Source organism: Apaloderma vittatum, unplaced genomic scaffold, assembly GCF_000703405.1.
Source record: "Apaloderma vittatum isolate BGI_N311 unplaced genomic scaffold, ASM70340v1 scaffold20352, whole genome shotgun sequence".
In the NCBI taxonomy this organism is placed as follows: Eukaryota; Metazoa; Chordata; class Aves; order Trogoniformes; family Trogonidae; genus Apaloderma; species Apaloderma vittatum.
In genome coordinates, this window is record NW_009703354.1 from 5,146 (window position 1) to 30,560 (window position 25,415).

At 36.6% G+C, this 25,415-nt stretch overlaps 1 protein-coding gene and 1 non-coding gene across 2 annotated transcripts; one reads left to right on the forward strand and one right to left on the reverse strand.

Moving 5' to 3' along the window:
- Positions 1-597: 597 nt before the first annotated feature.
- On the forward strand, positions 598-25,415 carry LOC104270291 (transmembrane channel-like protein 1; the record flags this gene model as incomplete). Its single annotated transcript, XM_009864608.1, has 11 exons — positions 598-686; positions 963-1,053; positions 2,305-2,386; positions 7,218-7,324; positions 8,498-8,596; positions 12,225-12,367; positions 13,993-14,137; positions 16,156-16,350; positions 22,606-22,785; positions 22,997-23,149; positions 25,287-25,415. Coding segments are annotated over exons 1-11 (1,413 nt in total), but the record flags the coding sequence as incomplete, so codon positions are not given.
- Positions 2,504-2,587, reverse strand: TRNAA-GGC. Its single transcript is given in 2 exon segments — positions 2,504-2,539; positions 2,550-2,587. It is a non-coding gene; the product is annotated as a tRNA-Ala (tRNA).

The following is a 25,415-nucleotide window of genomic DNA, read 5'->3' on the forward strand; positions in this document are numbered from 1 at the left end:
CTTATCTGTAGCATTTCTGGAGACATATGCATCACAATTAACATTTTCCAACAGTTTATATTTTGCTTAGAGTAATACCTAATATACAATGTTTTGCAATCATCTAGTGCAATGATAAAGTAGTTATAAAGTGCATACACTGACAGCTAAGAATTCTTACTCTGTTTTCCAGTGTTTTAGATCAGGATTTTTAGCCTTTAGGGCACACTTTCTCAATAGGGGCACACATGGAAGTCATACTTGTAAATGAAAATTAGATGAAATGGAGGAAATATTAGCATGCTCTTGTTCTCATATGTTTATTGTTTTAATCTGTGGACATTATGCTTTTTAAAAACAATTTAAAAATATTTCTTCTATATTTGTATCACCTGCATATTATTTAACTTCTTTATAAGCAAAATTTCAATCTACGCTTCTAAGAAATGATTCTGAAAAATGTACAGTTAGAGACCATATATGCAGAAATTCTGAAGAGTTGAATTAAATCTAGTCTTGAGAAGTGTAGACACAGGTGAACCAGGGCTCTAGCATATACATATCTCCAAAATGCAAAAAGAAAATTAATTTCTCTTAAGTAGCAACAATTTATGTGAGATGGAACCAGTAGGAATAATAGTTTCTGAGTGGCACAGACGGGCAGTAGCTGAACTGAGAAAGAAAGTCACTGTGACTAAAAATATGTGGTAACACTAAATGGATGTAGATAGATCTCAGAGGTCCAAAAGTGTTTGGATTAGAGCAGATGAATGAAGTTATTTGTTCTGTTTGCACTACAGATGACTAGTCTTCTGTGAAGTACAAAATCTCAGAGGTTTTCTTTCTAAACATTACTAAGGGAACAAGATTCTACAAGACTTTGTGAGGAGTTAAACCACGTGAAAAATTACATGCTATAGTATAGACAATATCAAATTTACCATAGGATCATCTGTAACTCTTTTTTTGTCCCAATATTCCAGGGAGGCCCAGGTTTTTGTTGAAAAGTTTGAAGGTGCTCTTGGAAAAGGAAAAGGGAAAAAATTCTACGCATACAAAGTGATGATGACTAAGGTAAATTTATTATTTCCCTAAGTTCATGTAGAGCAAATGAGGAGCCTCTTCCAGATTATTGCCAAAAGTATGTATCTTCCAAAATAGAGCTCCTTGCCTTTCTTTGCATTTTTTATTTCCACTACTTTCATGCGAAAAGATTTGTAATGCAAGGTCACAGTTTGATTGAGACTTGTCATCAAAACAAAAATCAAGTGGTTTGCAAGAGTTTTCAAGAATATCTTGTGAAAGTTAATTTCTCTTGGTTTAGATTTGTTTTGTAGACTGAATCCAAAGTTCAGTCTTTTCTTGAAAGAGCCCTCTGTCAAGGAACAGAAAATGTCTTTTTACCCCACAGCAAAAAACCTGTAGTCATCTCCATTCAGCCAAAGCTCTAGAACCACTTATATCCTAGGAAGAAATGTGGGTCTGTAGGACTGTGACTGAAAGGCTGAACATTGCTTGCTGAGGAACCAGTGTCCACCAAACATGCGTTCTGCCAGGTCTTTGGGATAAATCTTCTTTGGTTCCAAAGACTAAATATCCAGTAGCAGTGGATGTAGATTAGTATGTATCTCAAGTACACTTCTCAAGTACATCTTTTGGCTTAGTTTTATACTCTGACAATCCTTTACAGTGTAAATATAAGTGTGATAAGTTGGAATCGTTTGTGAGATTCACTTCAGAAGCATGCTCTTGCCACAAATTAAAATGCTGATGCAGAACGATGCTGAGAATATTTGGCAAGGCTACTTGACATGGCTAAGTTTATACTTTGTTATACTGGATTTTCTGCAAGCAGTTGTGTAGTCATATGTCATAAGCATTAACATTCACAAATATAATCAGGCTTTCCAATTCAGCTGGGCACAGGAAGCTCAATTACAGAATTTATACTTATCCAACAGATAAACTACTGGGTAGAGCAATTGTAATTGAATGATACAGCTGGAGTTCCAGATCTGAATTTTGAATAGCAGAAGGAAGGATAAATTGAATTCTCAAAAATCTTTCTTAAAAAAATGATTGGTGTGAAAGGAAGAAATAATTTAGCTATTCTTCTTGTGAAAGAAATAGGGACTTCACACAAAGCCAGCAGGAGACATATTCAGAACAAGCAAAAGGAGATGGCTCTTCATAAGGTAGACACACGTCTGTTGCAGGGGGTTCTTCCAAAGGACACTGTGGGTGATTGAGGGGTTGCATTAGCTCAAGGGGAAACTGAGCGTCTGGGCACTGATGATGGGGTTTTTCATCTGTGATCATTTTTAGAAATGGATGAAATTTCAAAGAGATTTTGAGAATTTTAAGACAGCCTGCATACCCTGGGAAATGAAGATTAAGGAGATTGAAAGTAAGTATCATAGAATCATAGAATGGCCTAGGCTGGAAAGGACCTTAGAGATCATCTAGTTCAACCTCCCTGTTTTGGGCAGGGACGCCACCTATCCACTAGACCTGGCAACACATGGGGACCGAGCGGGAATCGAACCCGCGACCTCGGTGTTGATCCTTGTTGCCAGCACCGCGCTCAAACCACTGAGCTAACCGGCCCCCTAAGTACTTACAGAAGGTGAAAAAAATAGCATCAAGTATCATATTCCTGATGTATGCCAAAATGACAAATAACTTTAGTTCTTTAGAAATACATGTCTGTATTCAATGTGTAGTATAAAATCAATGAATATTTGTTTTCATTAATATTTATTGAGTTTGATATTATAGCTAGTTGAAAGAGAGAGTATTAGTCACCCTACAGATAAAACTCCTCAATACACAGCTAACAGCTCAGGAGCCAGTGTTGAAGTCAGTCATAGAAAAATGGAACTGGGCTTTAACTGCTACCTGCTTGCACTTTATTTTGTCTGTATGCATGCTATAATTGTTTTTTTGATGTTTTTTCGTCATCTTGAGACTTAACCCTGTTTTTGGAGTTATTTCTCCCATTTTCAACCATAAAATATAACACACAGAAAACAATACTGATTTTGATTTTCCTCATATATTAGTCATAAATACAATAGAACAGTAGTTAGTACTATGGATATGCGTGAGAGTAGGTTTTCTGGCACAAGCTGGTTTTATATTTCAGTTCCAGTGATGAATTTAAACTGCAGTCCTCTCTTTGAAGGATATTTGGCTTAACTGTATGGGTACCTGAGCGAGGATCTGCCACTGATGAAATGCCAATGAAAGTGCAATGGAAATTGATCTTCGAGCAGTTGCTTTTGGAATAAGCTGTCAGTAGCATCAAAAGCCAATATCCAGAAGAACAGTAAAATGATAAACTTTGAATTTTGTGGAATTTTGGACTGCAAAATAATCCTTGAGGAGGAATTGTATAACGTCCTAAAACTGATGGTCTACAGACTTCTGACCAGATTGTCTACACACTTGAGGCAGAGTTTAGAAAAGAGCTGCTCATATGTGTGGTTAAACTCAGCAGCAGGATGCTTACTGGTCTCGATGTATAATAGTAATAACTTCCAACAGACATGTTTCTTTCCTTGTAAAATCAGAATATAAAAATAAAAAAGGATCATTTTTCCAGTCCTGCATTTATATATCTTTATTTTTTCATTTGAAATGAGTCACATTTTGGCTGTCACCTGGAAGTTCCTAAAATCAGAGTGAGATAGTATCTTTTCTTAATCTCAAGGGGAAAGACTGTAATTTTTTTCCTGTTACTTTTTGTTCGGTGCAACATATTGATAAGGCAAACTGCAAGTGCTTTTACTTGCAGAGGCAAACCTCAGTCTGAATACCAGTAATTTAAGAAGTTCAGTTAAACCACAGTTTGGTCCAAAATTCTACAGTCTAGAATAAGGCTTGATTTCAAGGGACCCCTTCTGAAGTATTGCTGAGGAAAAGAATTCTAAGTCACAATTTATTTGATTCTGCTTAATTCAAGCAGTAGGATTAGCATGTATTTCATATCTGTGAATTTGCAGAACTAAGATCAAGGTTATCTTAACGACCATGCTGTTAATGCTGCCAAGTCACAGAAAAAAGAGGGCTTAGATATTAAAAAAGGAGAAGTAAGGGAAAGTGTAAAGCAGTCTGTATATAAGGGAAGAATACAGTTTAAGATACATTGAGTCACAGAGACCAGAAAACTTCAACCTTTTTCTAGAAACTTAACCATATTTCAAATTTATATGTAGTTAGGATGTGTACTACGTTACTTATATTGTATCAAGTTTAATCAAAGCGAAAAAGTTATCCTCTGTTTCTTGGAATTTAACAAACTGTTGATGTTGAGTTAAGGGTTGTGTTGCATTTTCCAAATTTCAGATTAGCAGAGTCTGTATGAGATCAATTGTTAAAGCAGTTTTTATCTAATATCCAATTTTAATCTAATCTCTAATTTTTAATCAAAATCTCCATATTTGATCAGAGATCAAATACAGAACATAGTGAAGGAGCAGCCACCTTTTCAGTAGAGTCAACTTCAAGCTTGTATGTGTAATCTTCAAGGAATGAAATGTTCTTAAAGATTGCTGTCTTCAGACACACAGTTGTGTTAAAAAAGCGGACTCAGAAAATCTGGAATGGGAAGTATATTTCCAGATAGCTCCAAATTGATCAAGGATCAGTTTGACTCCTCACACCACTGGCTTAGTTTTTTTTGGGCTCAGTTTATCCCCTTGTAAGGTGGCAATAACACTATTGACTTAAACACATGATATCAGACAAAGAATATAATATGCCTGATATTGCTTTTGATGAATTTGGCAGAAAAATATCTTTGATTGCTTAAGACTTGACATAAGACTTGCTAAATGCAGGACATTTAACATTTTAGAGAATCTTGTTGGCATGGGCAAGAACTCACCTGTAATTACTGGCTTCCTCAATCCACCCAGAGTACTGAGGAGTGGTTGAAAAAAATAATTGAATGCTAGGCTTGGACATTAGCATCAATAGTTAAATAAAGACACTGTTGTTGGACAGTATTGTTTGTGGTGAGGCCTCAGTCATGTCAGTTCCCATGGGTTGCAGTCTCATTTGTCAAGATATGCTTTCATAAAGGAAATTGGAGGGCACACTGTCTACAAGATGACTAATTTTTGCAGGAGACAGTGCAATGATACAAGTAGGAAATGACATCACATTGTGACAGGTAAAGTAGGCTGTTCGGACCACTCTTAGAAATCCGATGATGCAAAATACACTGACTCAGTTCTCCACCACATAATTTTGTCTGTAAAATTGCTTTCCATGTCACTACACAGTTTACTATTTTTAAACTGATGTCTGGAAATGAAATGTTCACGGCTAGCTTCTGCTTCTGACAGACAGGATTATAGTTAGATGAGCAGTCTCTTAGTCCCAAGAAACCCTATATAATTCCCTAAGATCACCGCTATAAGCTATTTTCTTCCCAAAGACAGACACTAATAACAGAAGTGTGAGTATTAATGAGTTATAAGAAGAGGCCATGTCACCTAAAAGAGAAGCAAGAATTTATGTAATTTCAAGTTCTACTTGAATATTTCATGATCCTCAATAAAAGAAAGTGTAAACAGCAGGCACTGATACTTATGTACAGATTACTCTGTATAGGAAACCTCTTCATTTAGCTAAATGTCTCTGTGTGAAAGAACAGTTTATGTTCAGCAAATATTTACAGCTGTTAGATTCCAGTCAGTTAACTTCACAACATAAGACATCTTTGTGCTTTAATGCAAAGACGATTTGCATTTTCTGATCTCAAAGTGAGGTCTTTATTAAAAAATCCCAAGCAAACACAGCAGGACCTGTTTACAGTGGAAAATAGGGAAAGTAAGTATAATTTTCGGACCACTGGGAAACACTAATGTTTATACTTCAATCCTTCTAAAAAACTACACCTGAACAACCAAACATGATTCGTCCAAAGGAAAACAGTTTCAGAACACTAACAATCTTTGTCCTATAAATTAGCATTAGTGCAGGACTATCATGATACCTACTTTGAAATCTAGATAATCAACAAAGCAAATAAGAATGGCAAATACATGTCTTGTTTGTCATGCAGTTCACATGAAATAGAGTTAACATGAAATAGTGACTCTTTTTTAGAAAATCTGAAATACTGTATCATTGTTGAGTGAAGCAAACTTCATGAGAACAATAGAACTGCTAAAATCACTTTAAGTCTAATGGGATAACATAGCTTTAGAAAAAAAGAGGCCAAATGAATGTGCTGGACTGAAGCAAGAGGCACACATGTCTGGCAATGCTACTGAACTGAAAAGTTCCTTGGCCCATTACTTACACACTAGAAGGACCTGGGAAGAGAATGCTTCATACTGAGCAAATTCTCTGTATCTGGAGTTGTGTTGGTACACCTGGGATATCTCAATGTGAAAGACACGACTTTCATCAAGCTGGTATTTTGTTAATTCTGACAGGTGAATATGACTGCCAGCTGTCTTGTATTCAGCAGATCTCTGCTGCAGCAAGCTGGAGTTGAGTTTGAACTGTTAATTTTGTTTGGCTTTGCTTGCAGAGTCTTGGCCAAATTGACCACTTAGTGCTCACTGCTTCCCTTGCAGCATTTTCTTTTTCACACAGGTCTGGGGTAAGGATCTAGAGAAGATGGAGTCCAAGGCTTCATCTGTGCACGTGATGATGGGGCTGTGTCCACACCTGGGTGCAGGTGGAACACTTAAATAGCAAAGAATGAGCAAGAAATGGTACAGATGCTTGCAGATCTTTTTGTTTTTGTGGACAGCTGTGGTGAGCACTCCAATAACAGCACTTACAAGTGTTTTGTGACCTTACGCCCACTGGCTAATTGTGTGCTGCTTCCTATTAAAAGTGAGCTAGTGTTATCTTACTGTGTCAAGAATGCTTACAATTCACATCAGAGAGAGAGAGGAAAAAAAAAAAAAGGAAAATTGTGATTTGCTTTGAATTCTACCACTGGAAGATTTAATATTAGTAAATATTTCCATCACCCTAAATACACTTTATAAATAATTCCTTTACATTTTTTTGTTTATTTTTTTTCTGCCAGGTCAGTGAAAGCTGACATACAGTCTGAAAAAAAGGTATTATGTTATTAAAAAAAAGTTATTATGGTGATAAAGAAAAGGAAAAGCCTCCTCTGATTTTATGTATTTCAAATAAACTTGGAGTGTCTTCATCTTGAGGTAAAATAATGTAAGAGGACTAATTTATCTACTCTTTTTCCATAGGTCACTTTGGCTCATCAGTAGCATCTTACTTCATATTCTTGAGATGGATGTATGGAATAAACATGATTCTCTTTGGACTGACCTTTGGACTCGTAATGGTGCCTGAGGTGGGAATCTTTTTAATTATCATTGGGAGTTACGTGAACTTCTGTCTTTGCAGTGAGATTTCATAGGAGTGGACCTTGAAATAAATGTATAATCTCCTTATGCTCCATTTAAAAGTACTAAGGTGTACAAGGGCTGTAAAAACATACTTTCTTTGTGGACAGTTTTCTCTGTAGAGAGATTTCTTGAAATAAACATGACAGAAAAATATCTATAGGTTTGTATCCTGAAAGTGTTTTCCCATGGTCTGGTGCTAAACTTTTTTTTTTTCTTTTTTAGAACTAAGGAGAGGAACTGAGACTAAGAAGTAGATTAACTTGCCTAAAATAAGAAAATATATATTTCAATAAAAAGATATGTTCCAGGCCTCTAAGGCACATGTAACCTACTCACTTACCTTAATATTGACATACTGAAAAAGCCTAATAGAGCTGTAAAGCCATGAGAGAGATCCCTCATGTTCTGCGCTACATGCAACATCACTGATAATAATGCTGTTCATAGAAGATGTAATTCATGCAGGACCTATATGGAATTAAAAGTATTGTGCCATCTTCCTGATCGCACTGTCCTTTTACTTATCTTCTAGCAAGCAGATGGGAAAAAGTCAGGTAGGAACTTCCAATAGCTTCTTAGTACAGAATCCATCTTCTGTTGAAACAAAACAGAATATGCCCAGCAGTTTTCAGGGTAGAGCCTAGAAAGAACCTTGTGAGGACATATACCATGGCTAAGCAAGCATCTTGTCAGCAGCATTGGGACTCTTAGAATCAAAAAACTGAATGCCTAGCATCTTCGCATACATTTCTATTAAAAAAATCAATAAAATCCATAGTGCGAGAAAACTGAATCTTTGGGTATGGTCTTTAAGACAAACACCACTCATCAGAGGAGTCTGGACTTCTATTTTGCCTTTGAATGGAAAAGGCAGTTTGACAATCCACTGACACTAATGAAACATCACTTTAAATTTAAAAACCACCATTAATACATACTTTAAGCATGGTTTCAGTCATTGACATGAGGACCAATGAAAAGAACTGGAGTAGTAGGTCTTCGTCACAAAAGAGTTTAGAGCATAAAACAAAGTCTTCCTATGAAATGACAGATCACTGTTCCTTTCCTGTGTTGATATTTTACTTTAAAATGTAAATTGCTCTCACTTTTCATTTTAGGCTTTGATGGGGAAGCCATATGGCTCTTTACCTAGAAAAACTGTCCCAAGAGCTGAAGAAGCAAGTGCTATGAACTTTGCTACTCTCTGGGATTTTAGTGTAAGTGCACAAACTTGCAATACTGTATATTCACTTGACTGATTATTATGGGCTTTAACTTCATTATTTAATATTCATAGACTTAAGATGTAATATTTCAGAGAAAATGGAAATAGAATTAATTTACATGGGTTTTCTTCACAAATTTCAAGTACAGATATTCCCTTTAGACAAATCATATAATGAAACTCAGTGTCCATATGCACATTTTGGTATATGTAGCAATCCATGAACAGGGGGAAAAGTCTCAAAGCTGGGTTCACATTTCTGGGTAGTGACTTTCTATTTCCTATGGGAGAATTTGGTGCTCTGTTTTTCGTATGATTAAAGTTCTGAATTTGAAGACTGATGTGAATTAGAAAAAAAGAAAAGGAATTCCAAAAATATGTTCTGCAGGCCATTTCTAAAACAAAGAATGCTATTTTTAGTTTTTCACATCCTTAACAATATGCAGATATTTTAGATGGTTTGAGAAGCATGTCTTAATTCTTTTTCATTGATGTGATTCCCAGTCTAGCCTGAGGGTCTGTACTTCCTTCACTGACAAATAATGGCAAAAAGTTTTGTCTCATTTTACATGTGGCACATCTCTGTAGTCAGTGTCTTTATATGCAGATGATACAACTTCGATAAAGTCAGATGATGATAGATTTGATATTTTCAATATGTTGCTTAGAAGGATGTTAAGTTTCACTTTGATGTAGAGTCCTCAAAAGGTACTCTTCCCCTGTAAAAAATTGCAGCTACCTAGTTAAGGTTCTCTTTCAGATTAAAGGAAGCAATATCCACTGAATTAAATATGTTTTCTCCCTCAATATTCTGTATTCTTTCTCTTCTGTAAGAACTACCAAGACTTTTAAAGAGATGGGCATATACTTATCTTTTAGCACTTGAGTTGTTTTAGCAATGGCAAGCATGAATATGATGCTGGAAGCAGATCAGTTTTTTTTGAAAAATAAGATCAAGCAGAGATTCCTCCAATTTACAGCTCAACCTCTCCAGCTGCCAGTAGAATGACTCACCTAAAAGTGGCCTTTCCATGTAGGTTTGGCCAAACAGAGTTCCCATTCCACCTGTGCCCATGGGGAAAACTGCACAGGCAATCTGAGGAGGTACACAGGGATATTTTCATACCTGTCCCCTTTCCAACAGGAGCCTAGTTCTGATATGTCTTGAAAAAACATAGAAAGGGTACAGTGTTTATGCTTCTTATTAATATTGCCATTTCTTTGTATGGTTAAGATGTGGAGAGATCTCTAATCTTCCGACATGGAATTCTCAAACCGAATCTGTTTGTTTGTGGCTCAATACCTTCATGTACAGATTCAGATGGTCCCAGATTTTTGTTCTTTATTTAGCTTTCTTGGCTTTATTTTCAGTCTTCACCTATTAGTGGAGGAAGAATCAGGTTGTAGGATGACAGAACAACAGAATAAAACTTGACTGAGAAGACTTTTATACAGCAAATGGGAACAAAGTTTTTCCAAGAAGTATATCTGAGAAAAAATGAATGAAAACAGATGGTGGAAAGAGAGGGGAAATTTATAGTAACTGTCAGAAGCAGGATCTGACAGGTCTGAAGAAGAAAATTTAGTAAGTAACAGAGTAGCAGTTTATACAAGGAACAAATGTGAAAGTAATAAATGTAGAATAGGGCAATTAAAGTCATGGATCCCCTGAAATACCAAGGGGAAAACGAATTCTCTTGAGGTGAGTCAAATCAACAAATACTTCCTGAAGACAATGACATCTTTAATTAAACAGCACAGAATATACTACATCAGCAGTTCCTGTATGCTACAAAGTGGGTTGCATACAAATCAACTCACACCAGCAAACATTATTTCATCCTAAAAAAACACCCAAACCCCACCAGTCGTGAAAATTGTAAAGAAGAGATGAACTCAATGTATCTTTTACTTTTTTGCACTTGAAATTTTACTCATTTTACTGACATGGAAAAGAGACAGTTATGCATTTTGATATACTTTACTTGGAATTCAGTTTCAACACTATGTGTTTTACAGTTCAGATAATAATCCGAATCTAGAAGAATCAGACTCTCAAGGCTCATTACAATAAAGCATTTGATCAACATTCTTGTCTCACTCCTGTTTTATGTTAGGCTCAGAAAGGAGTGAAAGAGATCATCTGTGCATGCCTACCTTTACACAGCTAAAGATATTTCAAGCCTCTTGGTAAAATGCAGTAAGCAAAGCCCAAGAAACAACACACTGAATGACATGCAATGGAGGAATTATCTCTGACTTTGGAAAACAAAGCTGTGTTAAGATGTGTTGAAACCTGAGCTAAAATGGAATTATAGGATGCTTTAATGAGCAAAAAGATGCAAAATATATACTACTGAATTTGAGTGTGTCATGACTAATTTAGTAGTAGTAATAAATGTGTTCTATAAGAGTGTTACATTTACTAGAGAAGAACTTACTACTACCCCATGTATAGGCACATCTCTTGAAGATAGCCTGATATGAAGAAAAATTGGATATGTTGATTACCAAATCAAGACATTTTGAATGATATTTCTGTTTATTATACACTGGTATTGCACTTTCAGCTTAGAATTGTGAAATGGGTTTTCCAGATAATACTGTGACTCACTTCATATAAAGTAAAAGCCACAATAGGTTAAGCACATGTTTTGCAACAATATATAAGAGAAAAATGCAACTGAAAAGTGGAAGTGAAGAAAACAGCTTTTTTAAATCACAAACCCCACTTACTGTACTAGTGTCAAAGTAATGCATAGTCTATCCACCTATTACATTGGCAAATACTCTGCATCTCACTTGAAATCATTACATCCATCTGGAGCTTTGCCACTGCTGTACTTGCGCTGGCCTGTCCATGTAAAGACGCTAGATACAGTTACTTTCTAGATGAGAATTCTTACTCTAACCTGAGGATTATCAGTAAGCTTTGGTTATTTGGATGATTTTAGACATCAACTTTTTTTTTTTCAGTTACTAATGTACTAACTAGTCAATTGTTTTGAAAAAATAACTCCTAAAATAGAGTTTAATTTGCACTAAAATTTTTAGAAAAGCAGGTACACTAAGAAAGAGGGTACACTTACACTGCAGTTTTTACAGTCTTGGGGTCCAAGTGTTAAAACCCTACATACTGAATACTCACCCATAAAACAATAGTAACTATTGGTTAGTGTATATTGAATGATCACCTAATGAACAGCAGACAACATTGCTAGACAGAGAGGGTGTATGAGAATTTTATATCAATTAGGTTATGCAAGTAAACTTTAGAAATGTGAAAATCAAGTTAAAAGTCTGGCATTTTATCTGCAAGTAATTTATAAAACAGATTTTGTTAACGGGAACATTTTTCCCTTTATAAAAAGAAGCATGTGGATGAGAGTTTTGACACTTTAAATCATAGATGGAGTGCCCATGAAGACTTTTAAATGTAAAAGATTTGAAAGTTTATATGAAATACTCCAAATCTTTCTCAATAAAAGATTTTCCATCCTTGTAAAGCTTACAACTGTTCTGAATACATTGAAGTTAATGTTTCAGCACATCACTATTGGAATTTCTGATTATGTGCATATTTAATAGAATTGACAGTATAATTTTTGCTGACTTTTCAGGGCTTTGCACAGTATTCTGTACTATTTTATGGTTATTACAATAACCAGAGGACAATTGGGTGGCTCAAATTCAGGATGCCTCTTTCGTATTTCCTTGTTGGAGTTGGGACTATTGGCTACAGCTTTATGATTGTCATTCGAACGTAAGTTCTCCTTGGCTCGGGAATAAAGTACCTTCAAAGAGGCAGACATTTACACTGTTGACCTCTGAGACTCTAATTTTTAAATACATGAGAATTGTAAGGGTGGGACAGTGCAAGATCAAGTGCAAGGTCAAAGTCATGTAAGATTCCTTTAGATTATATTTATTTATCTATTGTTCTACACCTGCAGCTGTGTTGCACTGTTGTAGAAGTAGAAAGAAATCTTTACTGAAATAACAAAACACTTACGTACTGGAACTTCAAAATGAAAAAATACATAAAGTAAGAAACAGCACTGCCAACCCACCTTATCACAATACTATGCATCTAGCACAATGTCTGCTAATAACCAGGAAATTCAATTGTTTTTCCTTTAGTGATACCTTATGTGAGTTAAATTCTTTTATGAATGAGGAAAACCAGAGAAAAAGAAATGCATGGCAAATAATTCTATGGGTAACTCACACTCAGCAGTTAATGATTCTCAGCAAGACTATTGTGGTTAGGTCACACTTGCACAGTGGCATAGAGGAATTAATGCTACTGGCCTTAGTAAGGGTTTAATGTCCCACAGATCTCAAAACAATCTCCAGTAGTGTGAAAACTATGCTTAATATAATGTTAAGAACCTAATGTTAAAACAGTAGGAAGCATAGGGTAAGTGAAATAAGGCCTAGGCAGTACAACTGGTAATATATTGGTTCTCAAACACTGGACTTGAGTTTTGTCTTAGGATCAGAATGAAATAAAATTGCTATGGTAATGGATTATGACAGCTCAGAAGGAATTTCTTGTCTTACTATTCTCTTAGTAGATTTGAGAATATGTATTTTACTGAACTGCTAAAGTGTGTAGAATGCATTGAGATTAATAACACAACTCTGCTGCATTAGTGAGCTTTAGTACATGCGTTGCCTTTTCCTGATCAGAACATGAATACAATACTGAAGGCTAAATGAAAATCCAGTATACTCAATCCTTATACTTAATGGTTTGAATTGAATGATAAAGTATGCAGAAGCAAGACCACCATTATTACGTAAATGACAGCACTTTGAAACAGAGAATTTAGTCGTCAAGATTCAGTCAAATCACAGAAGAAATAATTTGATGTCTGTGAATGCTGTTATAAATCTTGTTTATAAGTGCGCAGGTGCATACAAGATGAAAGGGAAGATAAAAAGCTGTGTTAGTGATATTTTGTATAGTATAATCAGGTTTTCTTCTGGCTCGTTATTTTAGAATTATTTTTTTTCTCATTGTGAAGTCTCTAATAAAGTTTATTGCAGTTCAGGAAGCTCTGCAGATTTCTCTTTGAGAAGTCTTCTTGATATTGTTCTCCTGTTGAATTTCCTATCCAGCAGAGTTTCTCTAAGGTTTAATGAAATAAATGCATTCTTTCCATCAAAATGTTTGCTCTAACCTCATAAATTCTCTAAATATGAAAATCTCCATCCTTCTCTCTTGCTTCAGACTGAATATTCCAATTTAGTATAACATAACTGACAGCAATAATAAGTTTCTTTTCCAGAACAATGTTAGAAATTAGGAACAATTTACAAATTATGCTCACATAACAGAATTAACTCCAACAAGTTCTTCCTGTATCTTTCTACCTTTTGTAGAATGGCAAGGAATGCAAATGAAGAAGGTGGTGGGGATGATACTAGCTTTAATTTCAGCTGGAAAATGTTCACAAGCTGGGACTACCTGATTGGCAATCCTGAGACAGCAGATAATAAGTTTGCCTCCATCACAACAAGCTTTAAGGTAAAATAGAGGTCAATAAGAAAAGGTAACCTGATTTGCCTTTCACGCTGACATGAATTAGACGAAACCAAGTTCAAGCACTAGCTGTGTCTGCAGTGCAGAAGCTTGAACCAGAATTGGCAGTGTTATACCCATCTGAGTCTGGGTCTTTGTGCCTCACCATCTTAATTTTTTTCTTTTAATTGTGGAAGAAAAAGCATTAATGGCATCTTTTGTGTCCTCCATGACTGCAGTACTAGTTTCAGAAAAATTATTCTACTGTAAAAATATGGGGCTTTTTTCTCATCTCTGATGGCTTCCAGTTTCTATGGTGCTTGTCTGAAAACCTTTTTTTTTTTAAAAATGCTCATGACACTTCTCCAACCTCTTTTTTTGCTACAGTGAAAAGATACCATAAGACAAAGCAATAGGATCATCTGTAACAGGCTATTCATCATGTCAGAAGACTTGGCCTCAGACACTTGAGTGTATACTTGGTTTTCAATAAGAAAAAAGGTTATTTTCCTCACAAAATATCCAGGTTTTATTTTCAGATTAATTATGAAATATAGCCCATTTTGCAAGGCAACAAAAGGACATTCTTAGGCATCTTTTCAGTTCATAGGATATGTTGATTTAAAGAGCCATTTTGAGGGATGTGGGACAGGATGTGAGATACACCACTGAAAACAGTGGAGGGGATATATTTTATCTGCTGGGTGTTAAAGAATGTGTTTCTACACTGGAGTCACTGGGATACGAGTGCAGCATATAAAGGAAAATTTAATTTTCAATGTAATAACCTATAGGGGATTCACTAACAAGATATTGCCAGATAATTAATAAGATACTAGACTTGCAGTCACACTGATGATATACAGAATGAGAATAGCAGGACTAAGCACTGTCTGTGCTACCCAGTCATACAACCTCATTCCATTCTCTGGTGGTGATATAGCAAAATATAACATCTCATCCTGCTCACCCTCCCAGTTGCAGGCATAAAAGACAACTGCACTCAAAGTCAGTAGAGAGAAAATGTCCTAGGAAAAATAATATAGAAGAAATACTGACCGAGCATTGAGACTGCATGAGCTTCCCTTGCCTGCCTACTAAGATCAGTTGCTGACAGCTATTTGGAGAAAAATACAAATCAATTGAAACAGAGACTTAATTATGAGAAATAAACTCATGAAGTTTTACTGTGATCTTTGCAAATAAGCAAGGAACCACAGACAGGAAGAGTAAAGTGTCTTCTTAGGTGAGGTCATGGGAGGATTGCTGAAGAGCTACTGCAGTGTCCTTTTATTTACTTAGCAACCACAAGTAGTAAGAAAAGCAAAGCCATGCAGAGTAAATATTACAGTGCAGAAATTCAGAGGAACTCCCCTCTGGCAAATGAAGCCTTAACCAAACTTTGTTTCATGAGGACGCTTCAGAGCAAAAGCTCTTACTGCTGGCAAAAGTAGGAGCTGGAGATCATAGCTACACCAGAGTCTTAATATTTTTCAGTTCTGGCCAAGTGTAAATGTGGGGCAAACATTTTATTCCACAGTCTGAAGCTGTGCCATTTGCTTTTTTGGGGTGTCCTACATGTAAACTTTCTTTTCATCCATTTTGACCTGCTGACTTTTGGAATAAAGAGGTTTTGGTCTTTTCTCACAAACGCACATTTTTAAAGTACGGTAGTTCTTTTTCTGGCAGCTGATCACATATTCATCCTGCTGGGCCACTCATCCTCATAACACCTGGAAATCCATCAGAACATGCTGATTTCTTTTTTGCACATGAGTGCAGATGTAACTGGACTCCGTGGGGACATGCTCAGCAGAAGCAAAGCGAACTCTGGGAAGCCAAAGCCCCAGGGTCTGCCAGAGTCCAAAACACATGAAACAATATCAGCTCATCTCAGAACATGATGCCCAGATGTGCATTCACATATTCATAATTTGTTTAACCGACTTCTAACTACTGGTGGAGGAATGTGGGTCTTGAATACTAAAGTATTGATGGTTTTCTTTTCCTTCTAACAAGTGCAGGAAGCTATCGTGGAGGAGCAGGAGAGCCGAAAAGAGGAAAATATTCACTTGACTCGATTCCTGAGGGTTCTTGCTAATTTCTTAGCACTATGCACGCTTGCTGGAAGTGGCTACCTCATCTTTTTTGTTGTCAGAAGATCCCAGAAATTTGCCCTGGAAGGTCTGGAGAACTACGGGTGGTGGGAAAGAAATGAAGTTCGTGCTAGCATATTTCTAACATAGATGTGATTTGAAACTGTGTTCTTCTCCTCTGCATGTTCCCTTCTTCTCCTGTGACTTTAAATACTCCAAGTGTGAGTGATAAACATCTAACAAAAGAATTGTTCTTGTCTCTCTACCTCCTGCTTCATTAAAATTATTCCTTGGCTGGTTCTTTCAAATGTCCCTTTGTATTTAGTTTTTGTTTGAGGCCTTTACCTTTCCTTTTCTGTGATCTTAAGATTGGTTTCCAGCCATTTACTGACTAAAAAGATCTCTTTGAGAGACCTGGTCTCCTGTTTCTTTCATCCTTAGACTGGCCCAAGCAAAGTGACTGGTGAGTGGGCATATCCAAAGTTATTTGAGGCCTCATGGATACGACTCTGTAGTGTAGAAACAGGATGAAAGTCATGCCTTCTAGTTCCAGCCACCCAGTCCAAGAGTCCAACACCATTTTTTTGTGTGTTTAATCTGCCCTTTTCCAGTGTAGACACAAGCCTGCCTGGTTGCAGTGTAGCAATAGTGATTGTGTATGCTACTGTAGTGTAAAGTACACACTTGAAATCAGTGTTGCTGTATGAAAACCTAGGCAAGTTTACTTTCTTAGCAAAGACACTACTGTGTATGTTGTAAAACTAGCTGTTTGTTTCTTAAAGCTCATCTTCTGAGTTGGAGTGTAAAGTAGATACCTTGTTTGAAGTATCTAAGGTAAAAGAGATGCTAGCTTCACAAAGTTACTGGGATGCATGTGTATGGAATGAAGAAAGTAAATCCTTAATTTTCAACGTCAAAACCCAAGTGAAAAAGTAACATTAAAAACTCCAGCAATTCACCTTTGAAAATCAGAGAAATGGGTCTACTGAGGTTGGGTTAAATTACCTGATAAAAGTTATTACATTTTTATCTGATGGGAAAGAAAAGCTGTGTAAAACCTGTTGGCTTAAAGCAACATGAGCTCCAAGTTGACAACAGGCTAGCAGATGAAGACATTTCAGGAGGATTTCAGCTTTCTCTTCGTTCAAAGACATGCTAACAGATTCGTACTGCCAAGAACTGTGCTACTGAAAGCTGTTATATTAGCTTATGCTGCAACCTGGAAAGTAGTTAAACACATGCATGTTTACATTCATTGTTTTACTTTTGTTTGCTCTACAAAAAAATACTGCTAAGGAGACTGTTTCACAGAACTAGGATCTGGAGCAGTTGTGTCTGTAAAGGAGAGTGGCTAAGGCAACTTTGCCATTATTTGATAAAGAATTTTTGCTGTTGTCAGGTAATGAATCTATTGTGAGGTATAAAATATTGCCATTTATTGCATATTAATTTTTAATTACTTAAATACATTTACCTTCTATGTGACAGCCATTTAAACATTTTTCATATTTTTCAGATGAAGCTCTCTCATATTTGTATGATTAATAAATGAATGAGAATTTAATTAGGAAAAAAACCTGTAAACACCTACTGTACTATTTAAAGCTAATGAAATTGCAGGTCTTACATACAATTCAAACAACAGTATGGAAAAATTCACATTCTTCATAAAAATATTAAGGTCCTTTTGTAAGAAATTTATTTTTACCACTCTGGATGTATTAAAGAATTAAAATGTATCTGCATGTAATTATAGTGTCCTTGGAGCAATCCAGGGTTTTATATCATCTCTTTATTTTATATCATCTCTTCCTGAAGCTCATAGCCTAATAAAGTGTCACTGGGGACTTTATGGACAGGACCTTTTCCTTTCTGACTATACTCCTCTGCCATAATGTTGTGAATTCTTAAAATCCCTCTCCCTGTTGGCAGCACCTAGTTCTGTCAGATCACAGTCCAGATAAAATTGTCTAGTATGTCATGGAGAGCAGGAAATTAGGGGAAACAGGCTGGCTGGGACGGTTAAGTGATTTCATCAGCTGTTGCATTGCTCCTCGTATATGTCTGTGGCCTGGTGGTTGGTCATGGATGAATGACATTTCTTCACTGTGTGACAATTTCTCCATGATTTTGAAAATTTTGGTAAAGTGAAGGATAATGACACTGATTCCCTTAGTATAGTGTTCTGAAATTGAATGAAAATTGCTGAACAAAATTTGCTTTCCTCATTTGATAGAAGATAGTCTGCAGAGCTAGAATGGAGTATGAGCATTTCTGTGGTACTGAGGTACCCTATTTTCTCAAATAAATCCCTCTACTTTTTAAAAGTAGAAGTACTTAAAAACAGAGAAAACTTAGGAAGAGACAGAATGATTTCTCTGAATTAGAATCATTAACAACATTCTGGACAAAGGGGAGCTAAGTTTTACACCACATCTTATTTTTTTTTTTTTCCCTTACCATCAATAAAAAAGTATAGCCCTAGGTGATCCTGCTCTGGCAGGGCGTTTGGAGAATATGATCTTTCAGAGTCCCTTCCAACCCGTAACTTTCTATAACTCTATGATTCTATGATTACAGTTTTTGCACACTGAAACAACCCTATGGGATTTTTGACAAATATATCCTGGTATATATTTATTATTTTTTTATTATCCTAGTAGTGGAGATGGAGTACATTTATATTGAAATTATTAAATCACATTCTTATTAACAGAATCACAGAATGTTACGGGTTGGAAGGGACCTCAAAAGATCACCTAGTCCAGCCCCCCTGCCAGAGCAGGATTACCAAGCATTAGTGAGAAATACAGTTTATATTTCTAATTTCTTTTTAAAAAATGATAATGGATTTACTAGAAGAACAAGTCTTTACTAGTGGTCTCTGCAGCAGCTGCTAGAGTAACCTATGCCTATCGTAATGATTGTTAGTGGAAGATATGATTTTTTTTAGACTACTTTTAATGAATTTACCATTTAAATAACAAGCAGTCAGTGTTTAATGCTTAGCGTTGTGTTGCCACAGTTTAATATGCCAATGGTCTGGTGTTTAGATGTGATTGCATTTATGGGATTTCTTACCAGATTCATAGCAGCTACAAAAGCTTGTGTAAGTATAATTTTCTAGCTTTCAGAGTGTAATGCAGAGACTTGGGATCTGGAGTAGATAATGTGAAAGTGAGAGAAAAAGCCGTGTTTTGAACCAGTTTTAATAATTAGTGGCTGCCTCTTGGTTACTTTTTCTGTCTCAAGGAAATTTCTAGGTCAGTAAGGCAAGAGAGTAAAACATTGCAATTTTGGCTGTAATAATTTCTTGGTTTTCAGCTTTGCAAGTTTCTGTGCTTCATCTTACCTTTTATCTTAGTAACATCTTTTCTACAGAATTAGAAATGCTCTTTTTTTGTAGGGAGCATGAATAGCCAAGAAATGACAAAATACTGACAGAAAATGAATGATAAAAAATATACTTGCTTCAGATAAGAGGTAAAAAGAACAAGATAGATAATAAAAATATAGAAAAGAATGTTCAAGAGAAAGAAAAGCAGTGACTTCTCTCCTGCCTCTTCCATGTCGCAACAAGGAAATTTTCTATAAACTTATCAGGTGCTATATTTAAAGCTACCCAAAGTACATACATTTTCTTCCAAAATACATATTTACTATGTCTTCTAGTATGAGAACTAAGGCACATCAAATTACTTGAGTAGAAACCCCATTCAGAAAAAGACAGTGGATGACAGTGCTAGAATGCCAAAATTTATATCCGTCTGAAGCAAGACTGATTTAAAACACAAAAGATAACTCCTCTGGGGGTTACTGTATATCTAAACTGCATGCTTAATGGAACAAATACCCAAATTGAATATAGTTGGAGTCTAGGACTTATTATGCGTACATATTTGACCTGTTCATCTTTGGGCATCTGTTGAGCTAGGCCAAAGTTTGGTGTGACCCAGGGCATCTCCTTGGATGCACACATTTGCCCCTAGCTCTTGCTACTTCAGAATACAAGACACCAGAGTCAGTCAGGATTATGGTTTGAGGTGCAGCAGCATCACAACAAGACTGAACATTTCTATTGATAAACAAGATATATAGTCTGTTACAATAAGTTTGAATTTCAAGAATTCATGATTGGTCCTGTTGGGTGTAGTTGACACCTGAAGTTTTGCCATCTTGGGCCACACTGGGAGTATAGTCTTTTTTTTAATGGTGAGTTAGACACTACATGATATTAAAAAATATCTACACACTCCTTATAGGGTGCCACAAGCCATGCATAAAATGAGTACTCATTGCCAACTAATAGAAAAATCCACTGATTATCTCTAGAGATCATGAAAAAACAAGAACAGAAAAATAACATCAAAAGTGCTATTTATTTGTTTTCATTAATAACACCAGTCTCATGGATGAAACTTTTTAAGAGAGGGAATGTACATATTTCTCAGTGAGTGAATTTATTGACATAGTGTCTTTTGACTGTGATATAAAATTTATAACAGTTCTAAAAAAATAGACTCCACCATGGCTGAGAAATACTAGTTTCAGTGCAATCAGAACACTAGAGTCCTATGAAAAACAGTATTTTTTTGTGATTAGACCAAGTACTTTTTACTTATTTTTTTACGTGATTCCACTCAAATAAATATTTTCTTGTGTGTTTTCCAACCACTTTTGTGACTTAGACTAGGACAATGGTTTCTGTATCTTTTTTGTTGGTTTTGGTCACTTAAACCAAATTTTTTTTTGTAATACAATTTTATTTTAAACTTAAAATGAATAGATGCACTCTTATTTTTTTTCAATTATTTTGATTTTTGGCTGATGGATTAGAACTGAAACATTCAAGTAGACTTGAAACAATTTTTAGCAATTGTTTAGGAATGTCACATTGCCAGAATGCCTCATTTGTCTGCAGAATTTATAGGCTATGCTGTATTTCAAATTATAAAAGCTAGTTACCTGTTTTTCTCAGTTTGCTTTCAGAAAACTTGTTCCTGCTAAGAAGATGGCTAATCTTACTAGAGTTTTCTAAGAAAATCAGACAGAGAGAAGCAGGAGTTATTTGAATTTGCTTATGCAATGAGGACATGAGATCCAAGAGAGACTAGAGAAATGGACAATCACCAACTCTATGGAATTTAGCAAGAGCAAGTGTCAGATTCTGCACCTGGGATGGGGAAATCCTGGTTATATGTACAAACTGGGGGACAAGAGGATGGAGAGCAGCCCCACAGAAAGAGATCTGGGGATCTGGGTTGATGGCAAGTTGAATATGAGCCAACATGTGCTCTGGCAGGCAAATGGGCCAACCATGCCCTGGGGTGCATCAGGCACAGCATCACTGGTCAGTCGAGGAAAGTGATTGGTCCCACTCAGACTGCACTTGTGTGGCCCCACCTCAAGTCCTGAGTACAATTTCAGGGGCCTGAATATAAGAAGAACATCAAACTGCTAGGATGTGTTCACAGGAGAGCAATCAAGATGGTCAAAGGTCTGAAGGGCAAGACTTATGAGGAACAACTAAAGTCACTTGGCTTGTTCATCTTGGAGAGGAGAAAGCTGAGGGGTGACCTCATTACAGTCTACAACTTCCTCAAGGTGGGCAGTGGAGGAGGAGGTGCTGATCTCTTCTCTCTGGTGACCAGCAACAGGACATGAGGAAATGGAATGAAGATGGAGCTGTGTCAGGGAAAGTTCAAATTGAACATTAGAAAAAGATTCTGCACCTAAAGGGTGGCCAATCACTGGAAGAGGTTTCCTAGGGAAGTGGTCATGACACCAAACCTGTTATAGTTCAAGGAGCATCTAGACAATGTCATATGGTTTAGTTTTATGTAGTCCTGTGATAAGCAGGGAGCTGAACTTAGTGATCTTTATACGCCCCTTTCAACTTGAATTATTCTGTGATTCTGTGACATCTAGAAATTACTTTAGGTGAGATCTCAGGTAAATTTAATTAAGTGTAGTATTTTTATAGGTATGCTTTTTAAAGAACATCTATGCATCTATGGGAAGATGTAGTAGAGACAATACTGGAAATGGGCTTTTCTAAGTTCTACGGTAGCAGAATTTTAGTTAAAATGTAGGTACTTGTTAGAATAACTAACATTTGATTATTTCAGAGGTTTAAGGGAAATGTAAAATGAAAAAAAGATCTCATATACCCACGTGCAGTAGACTATAATTGACTTTTAATTCCTTGTTTCCTTTGTGAAAACATCTTTTGACTCCCAGAGTAAATTTTGTTTTCCATTAAATCAAAAGCCAAATAAAAAGCAGTAATGGAAATACACCCTCACCCAAATCAATAATAATAAAAGAACTTTTCTCTAACATTTCACTGTAAACTTCTTTTTGTTTTTCTCCTCTCAGGTGAACATGGTTATGTCACTTTTAGGAATGTTCTGTCCAACTTTATTTGATGTAATCAGTTCTCTGGAAAACTACCACCCTCGAATAGCTCTAAGATGGCAGCTGGGACGAATCTTTGCTCTTTTTCTTGGCAACCTCTACACTTTCATTATTGCCCTGATGGATGAAATCAATCTCAAGGCAAGCTATTTACTTCGCTATTTTTAATAGATAGCTGGGTAAAGTTGAGGATTTCCAGCCCATCACGGGCATAGTGAAAGATGTTCTTTTCAAAAAAAAATAAGTCATGTCCATGCCTGAGCTGGTAATGGAAGTCCTGGAATACAAAAGGTTAATAGTTGGTCACAAGCTCATGTTCTTTTTTTTTTTTCTCCCTCACTTTATTTCTTAGTTGGAAGAAGAAAAGATAGTCAAGTATAACATGACAATATGGGAAGCCAGTCTGTACAATGGTACTATTCCAGAAAATTCAACTGCTCCTCCAATACAAGTGGACCCTGCAGATGTGCCCAGAGGACCATGCTGGGAAACAATGGTAGGACAGGTAATGTAACCGGAAAAGAGATCATAGTCTGTTACAAGATATGATACCTAAACCTGCTGATTATCTTCTAATAAATAGCATTAATGTTGGAAAATGTGGGGAAAAGCAGATGTAGGACATTTTCCTGAGTTAAAAACTTGCGAAAAATAAAATTATTTGAGTTTCTTTGGATGCTGTCTAGTAGGGAATTCTTTCTCTCAGTAGTTGACAGCACTGAAAGCATTTTTCCCCCCTCTTCACTGTTTTCAACATTTACTTTCCTCTTCCTCATCTCATCTTTGTCTTGCAAAAGATGTACAGCCAATTTGAAAAGCTTCATTCATCACAGCCCCTACTAAATGTGGTGACTGTGATTAGAATTTTGATGAAGCAATATCAGTTTCTGACTATGATAGACTTACAGAAAAGGTTAAAAAAGGAGTATCTCAACAAGAAAATCATAGTATCACACAGAATCATAGAACTATTGAGGCTGGAAAAGACTTCTGAGATCATCAAGTCCAGCCTATGACCCAACACCACCACATCGGCCAGACCACGGCACTAAGCGTGCTGTAAGTGAAGCAGTGACAACGAGCAAGGCGTTTGGTCTTCTTAGCGCATCCATGTGAAATGTTCTGACAGGCCTAAAACAGAGATGCTGAGCACTGAGAAACTCGGGACATCCTCTCTCCTTCCTTGCACTACATGTTCTTCTGCCTAATCCAGCCAGGGCTCTGCCGGGTTGGTTTTGTCAGCCTCGAAGCTTCAGGAGTTGAAACGAAAAGCCAAGTTTAGTAAGAGATTCCATGCTCAGGATGGCTAAAGAGAAGCCAGCTGATGAGGTTTCTTTGCCACACCAATGCTTAGTTTCACGCCTACATTCTTATCCTTCCTGCTGTTATAAAACTCTTATTGGACTGAGCAGCTGTGATACAGCAGTGACTCCCATCTCTATGCCTAGCTGGATTACATCTCTATCTAGCTAGATTACACTGAAGGAAAGATCCCAGTCCAACTACCGTGCAGCTATGCAAAATAAATTTCACAGGCCCTCAGGAGCACCAGAACAAGGTTTAAATTGCAGCGTTACGGTGAAAATTTCAGTGGGGTCTGCGGTCAGCAATGCAGCTGGCTATCAGGGAACTGGTGATACAGTTTGGAGCTCCAGCGTGCATGAAAAGCTGCTTAGTCCCTAAGATGTTCATGCAGCACTTCCAGGTGCCCGAGCTCAGACAGCAGCAACGCTGCAGAATGTGTATCAACACTCCGGTGCTGCATTTTTGCTTCCCGGTGGCGTGTAAGATAACACTTACAGCAGCTTTTGAGAAAGCATCTCTTCTTTAACCAAGTAAGGTTATGCAAAAAACCAAGTTGAACATTTATTGACCTATTAATATAAAACGTGATTTCCAAGAAAATTTCAAACATTCCTCTTTCTTCTATTTCATCATACTCTGTCGTTACTGATCTGTGCATGAGAAGGAATTCATCAATGGGTTACAATTTTTGCTGTTGCTCCATCACTGACAATCTCACCTCCCAGCTGAATAGATCACCAGAGAGGAGCACACAGGCAGGAAAACCAGCCCCTCTAGTCTTTTCACAGTTGCTAAATAGTAAGCTAAAGAACACCAAAAGCTCCACCGTTTTCTCCTTAATTTCAGATCAAGTAGAGTAATAGCCTTTTGTGATATTGGATAAGGCCAGTTACAGCAAGGTTTAGTGGGGCTTATTAAAATAAAATAGAGGAATGAGGATTTCCATTAGGATTTTCTTCTTTCATGTCCATATTCATTGGGAGTTGGTGCCCCTTGAGAAAGCAAACTATTCCCTTCTTATTTTACGTTATTAGTCATCCCAAAGTCAAAGAGATCAAAAGCAGTTTAAGTTACCAGCTCAGATTTCTTTTATAGCAGCAGTCATGGCTGGAAGCCTTTCACAGTCTAATCATACTCTGGAAGTCTCATCTGATAACATGAGCACAAATTAGAGCAAAGGAAATCTCTGGCAAACGCAGGGTGGTTTTTCTCCTCGTATTTTTCAGAATTGGTGAATGTAGAGGAGGAGCAAAGTCTTCTTCTAGTCTTGTATTTCATTGTTATTGTAATTATTAATTGCTTAAATATGATCCTAAAAGAAAATATTGCTCTAACAGGAATTTGTGCGGCTGACAGTCTCTGACACGATGACAACATACATCACAATTCTAATTGGAGATTTCTTGAGAGCTGTCTTTGTTAGGTTTTTCAATTACTGCTGGTGCTGGGACTTGGAGTACGGATTT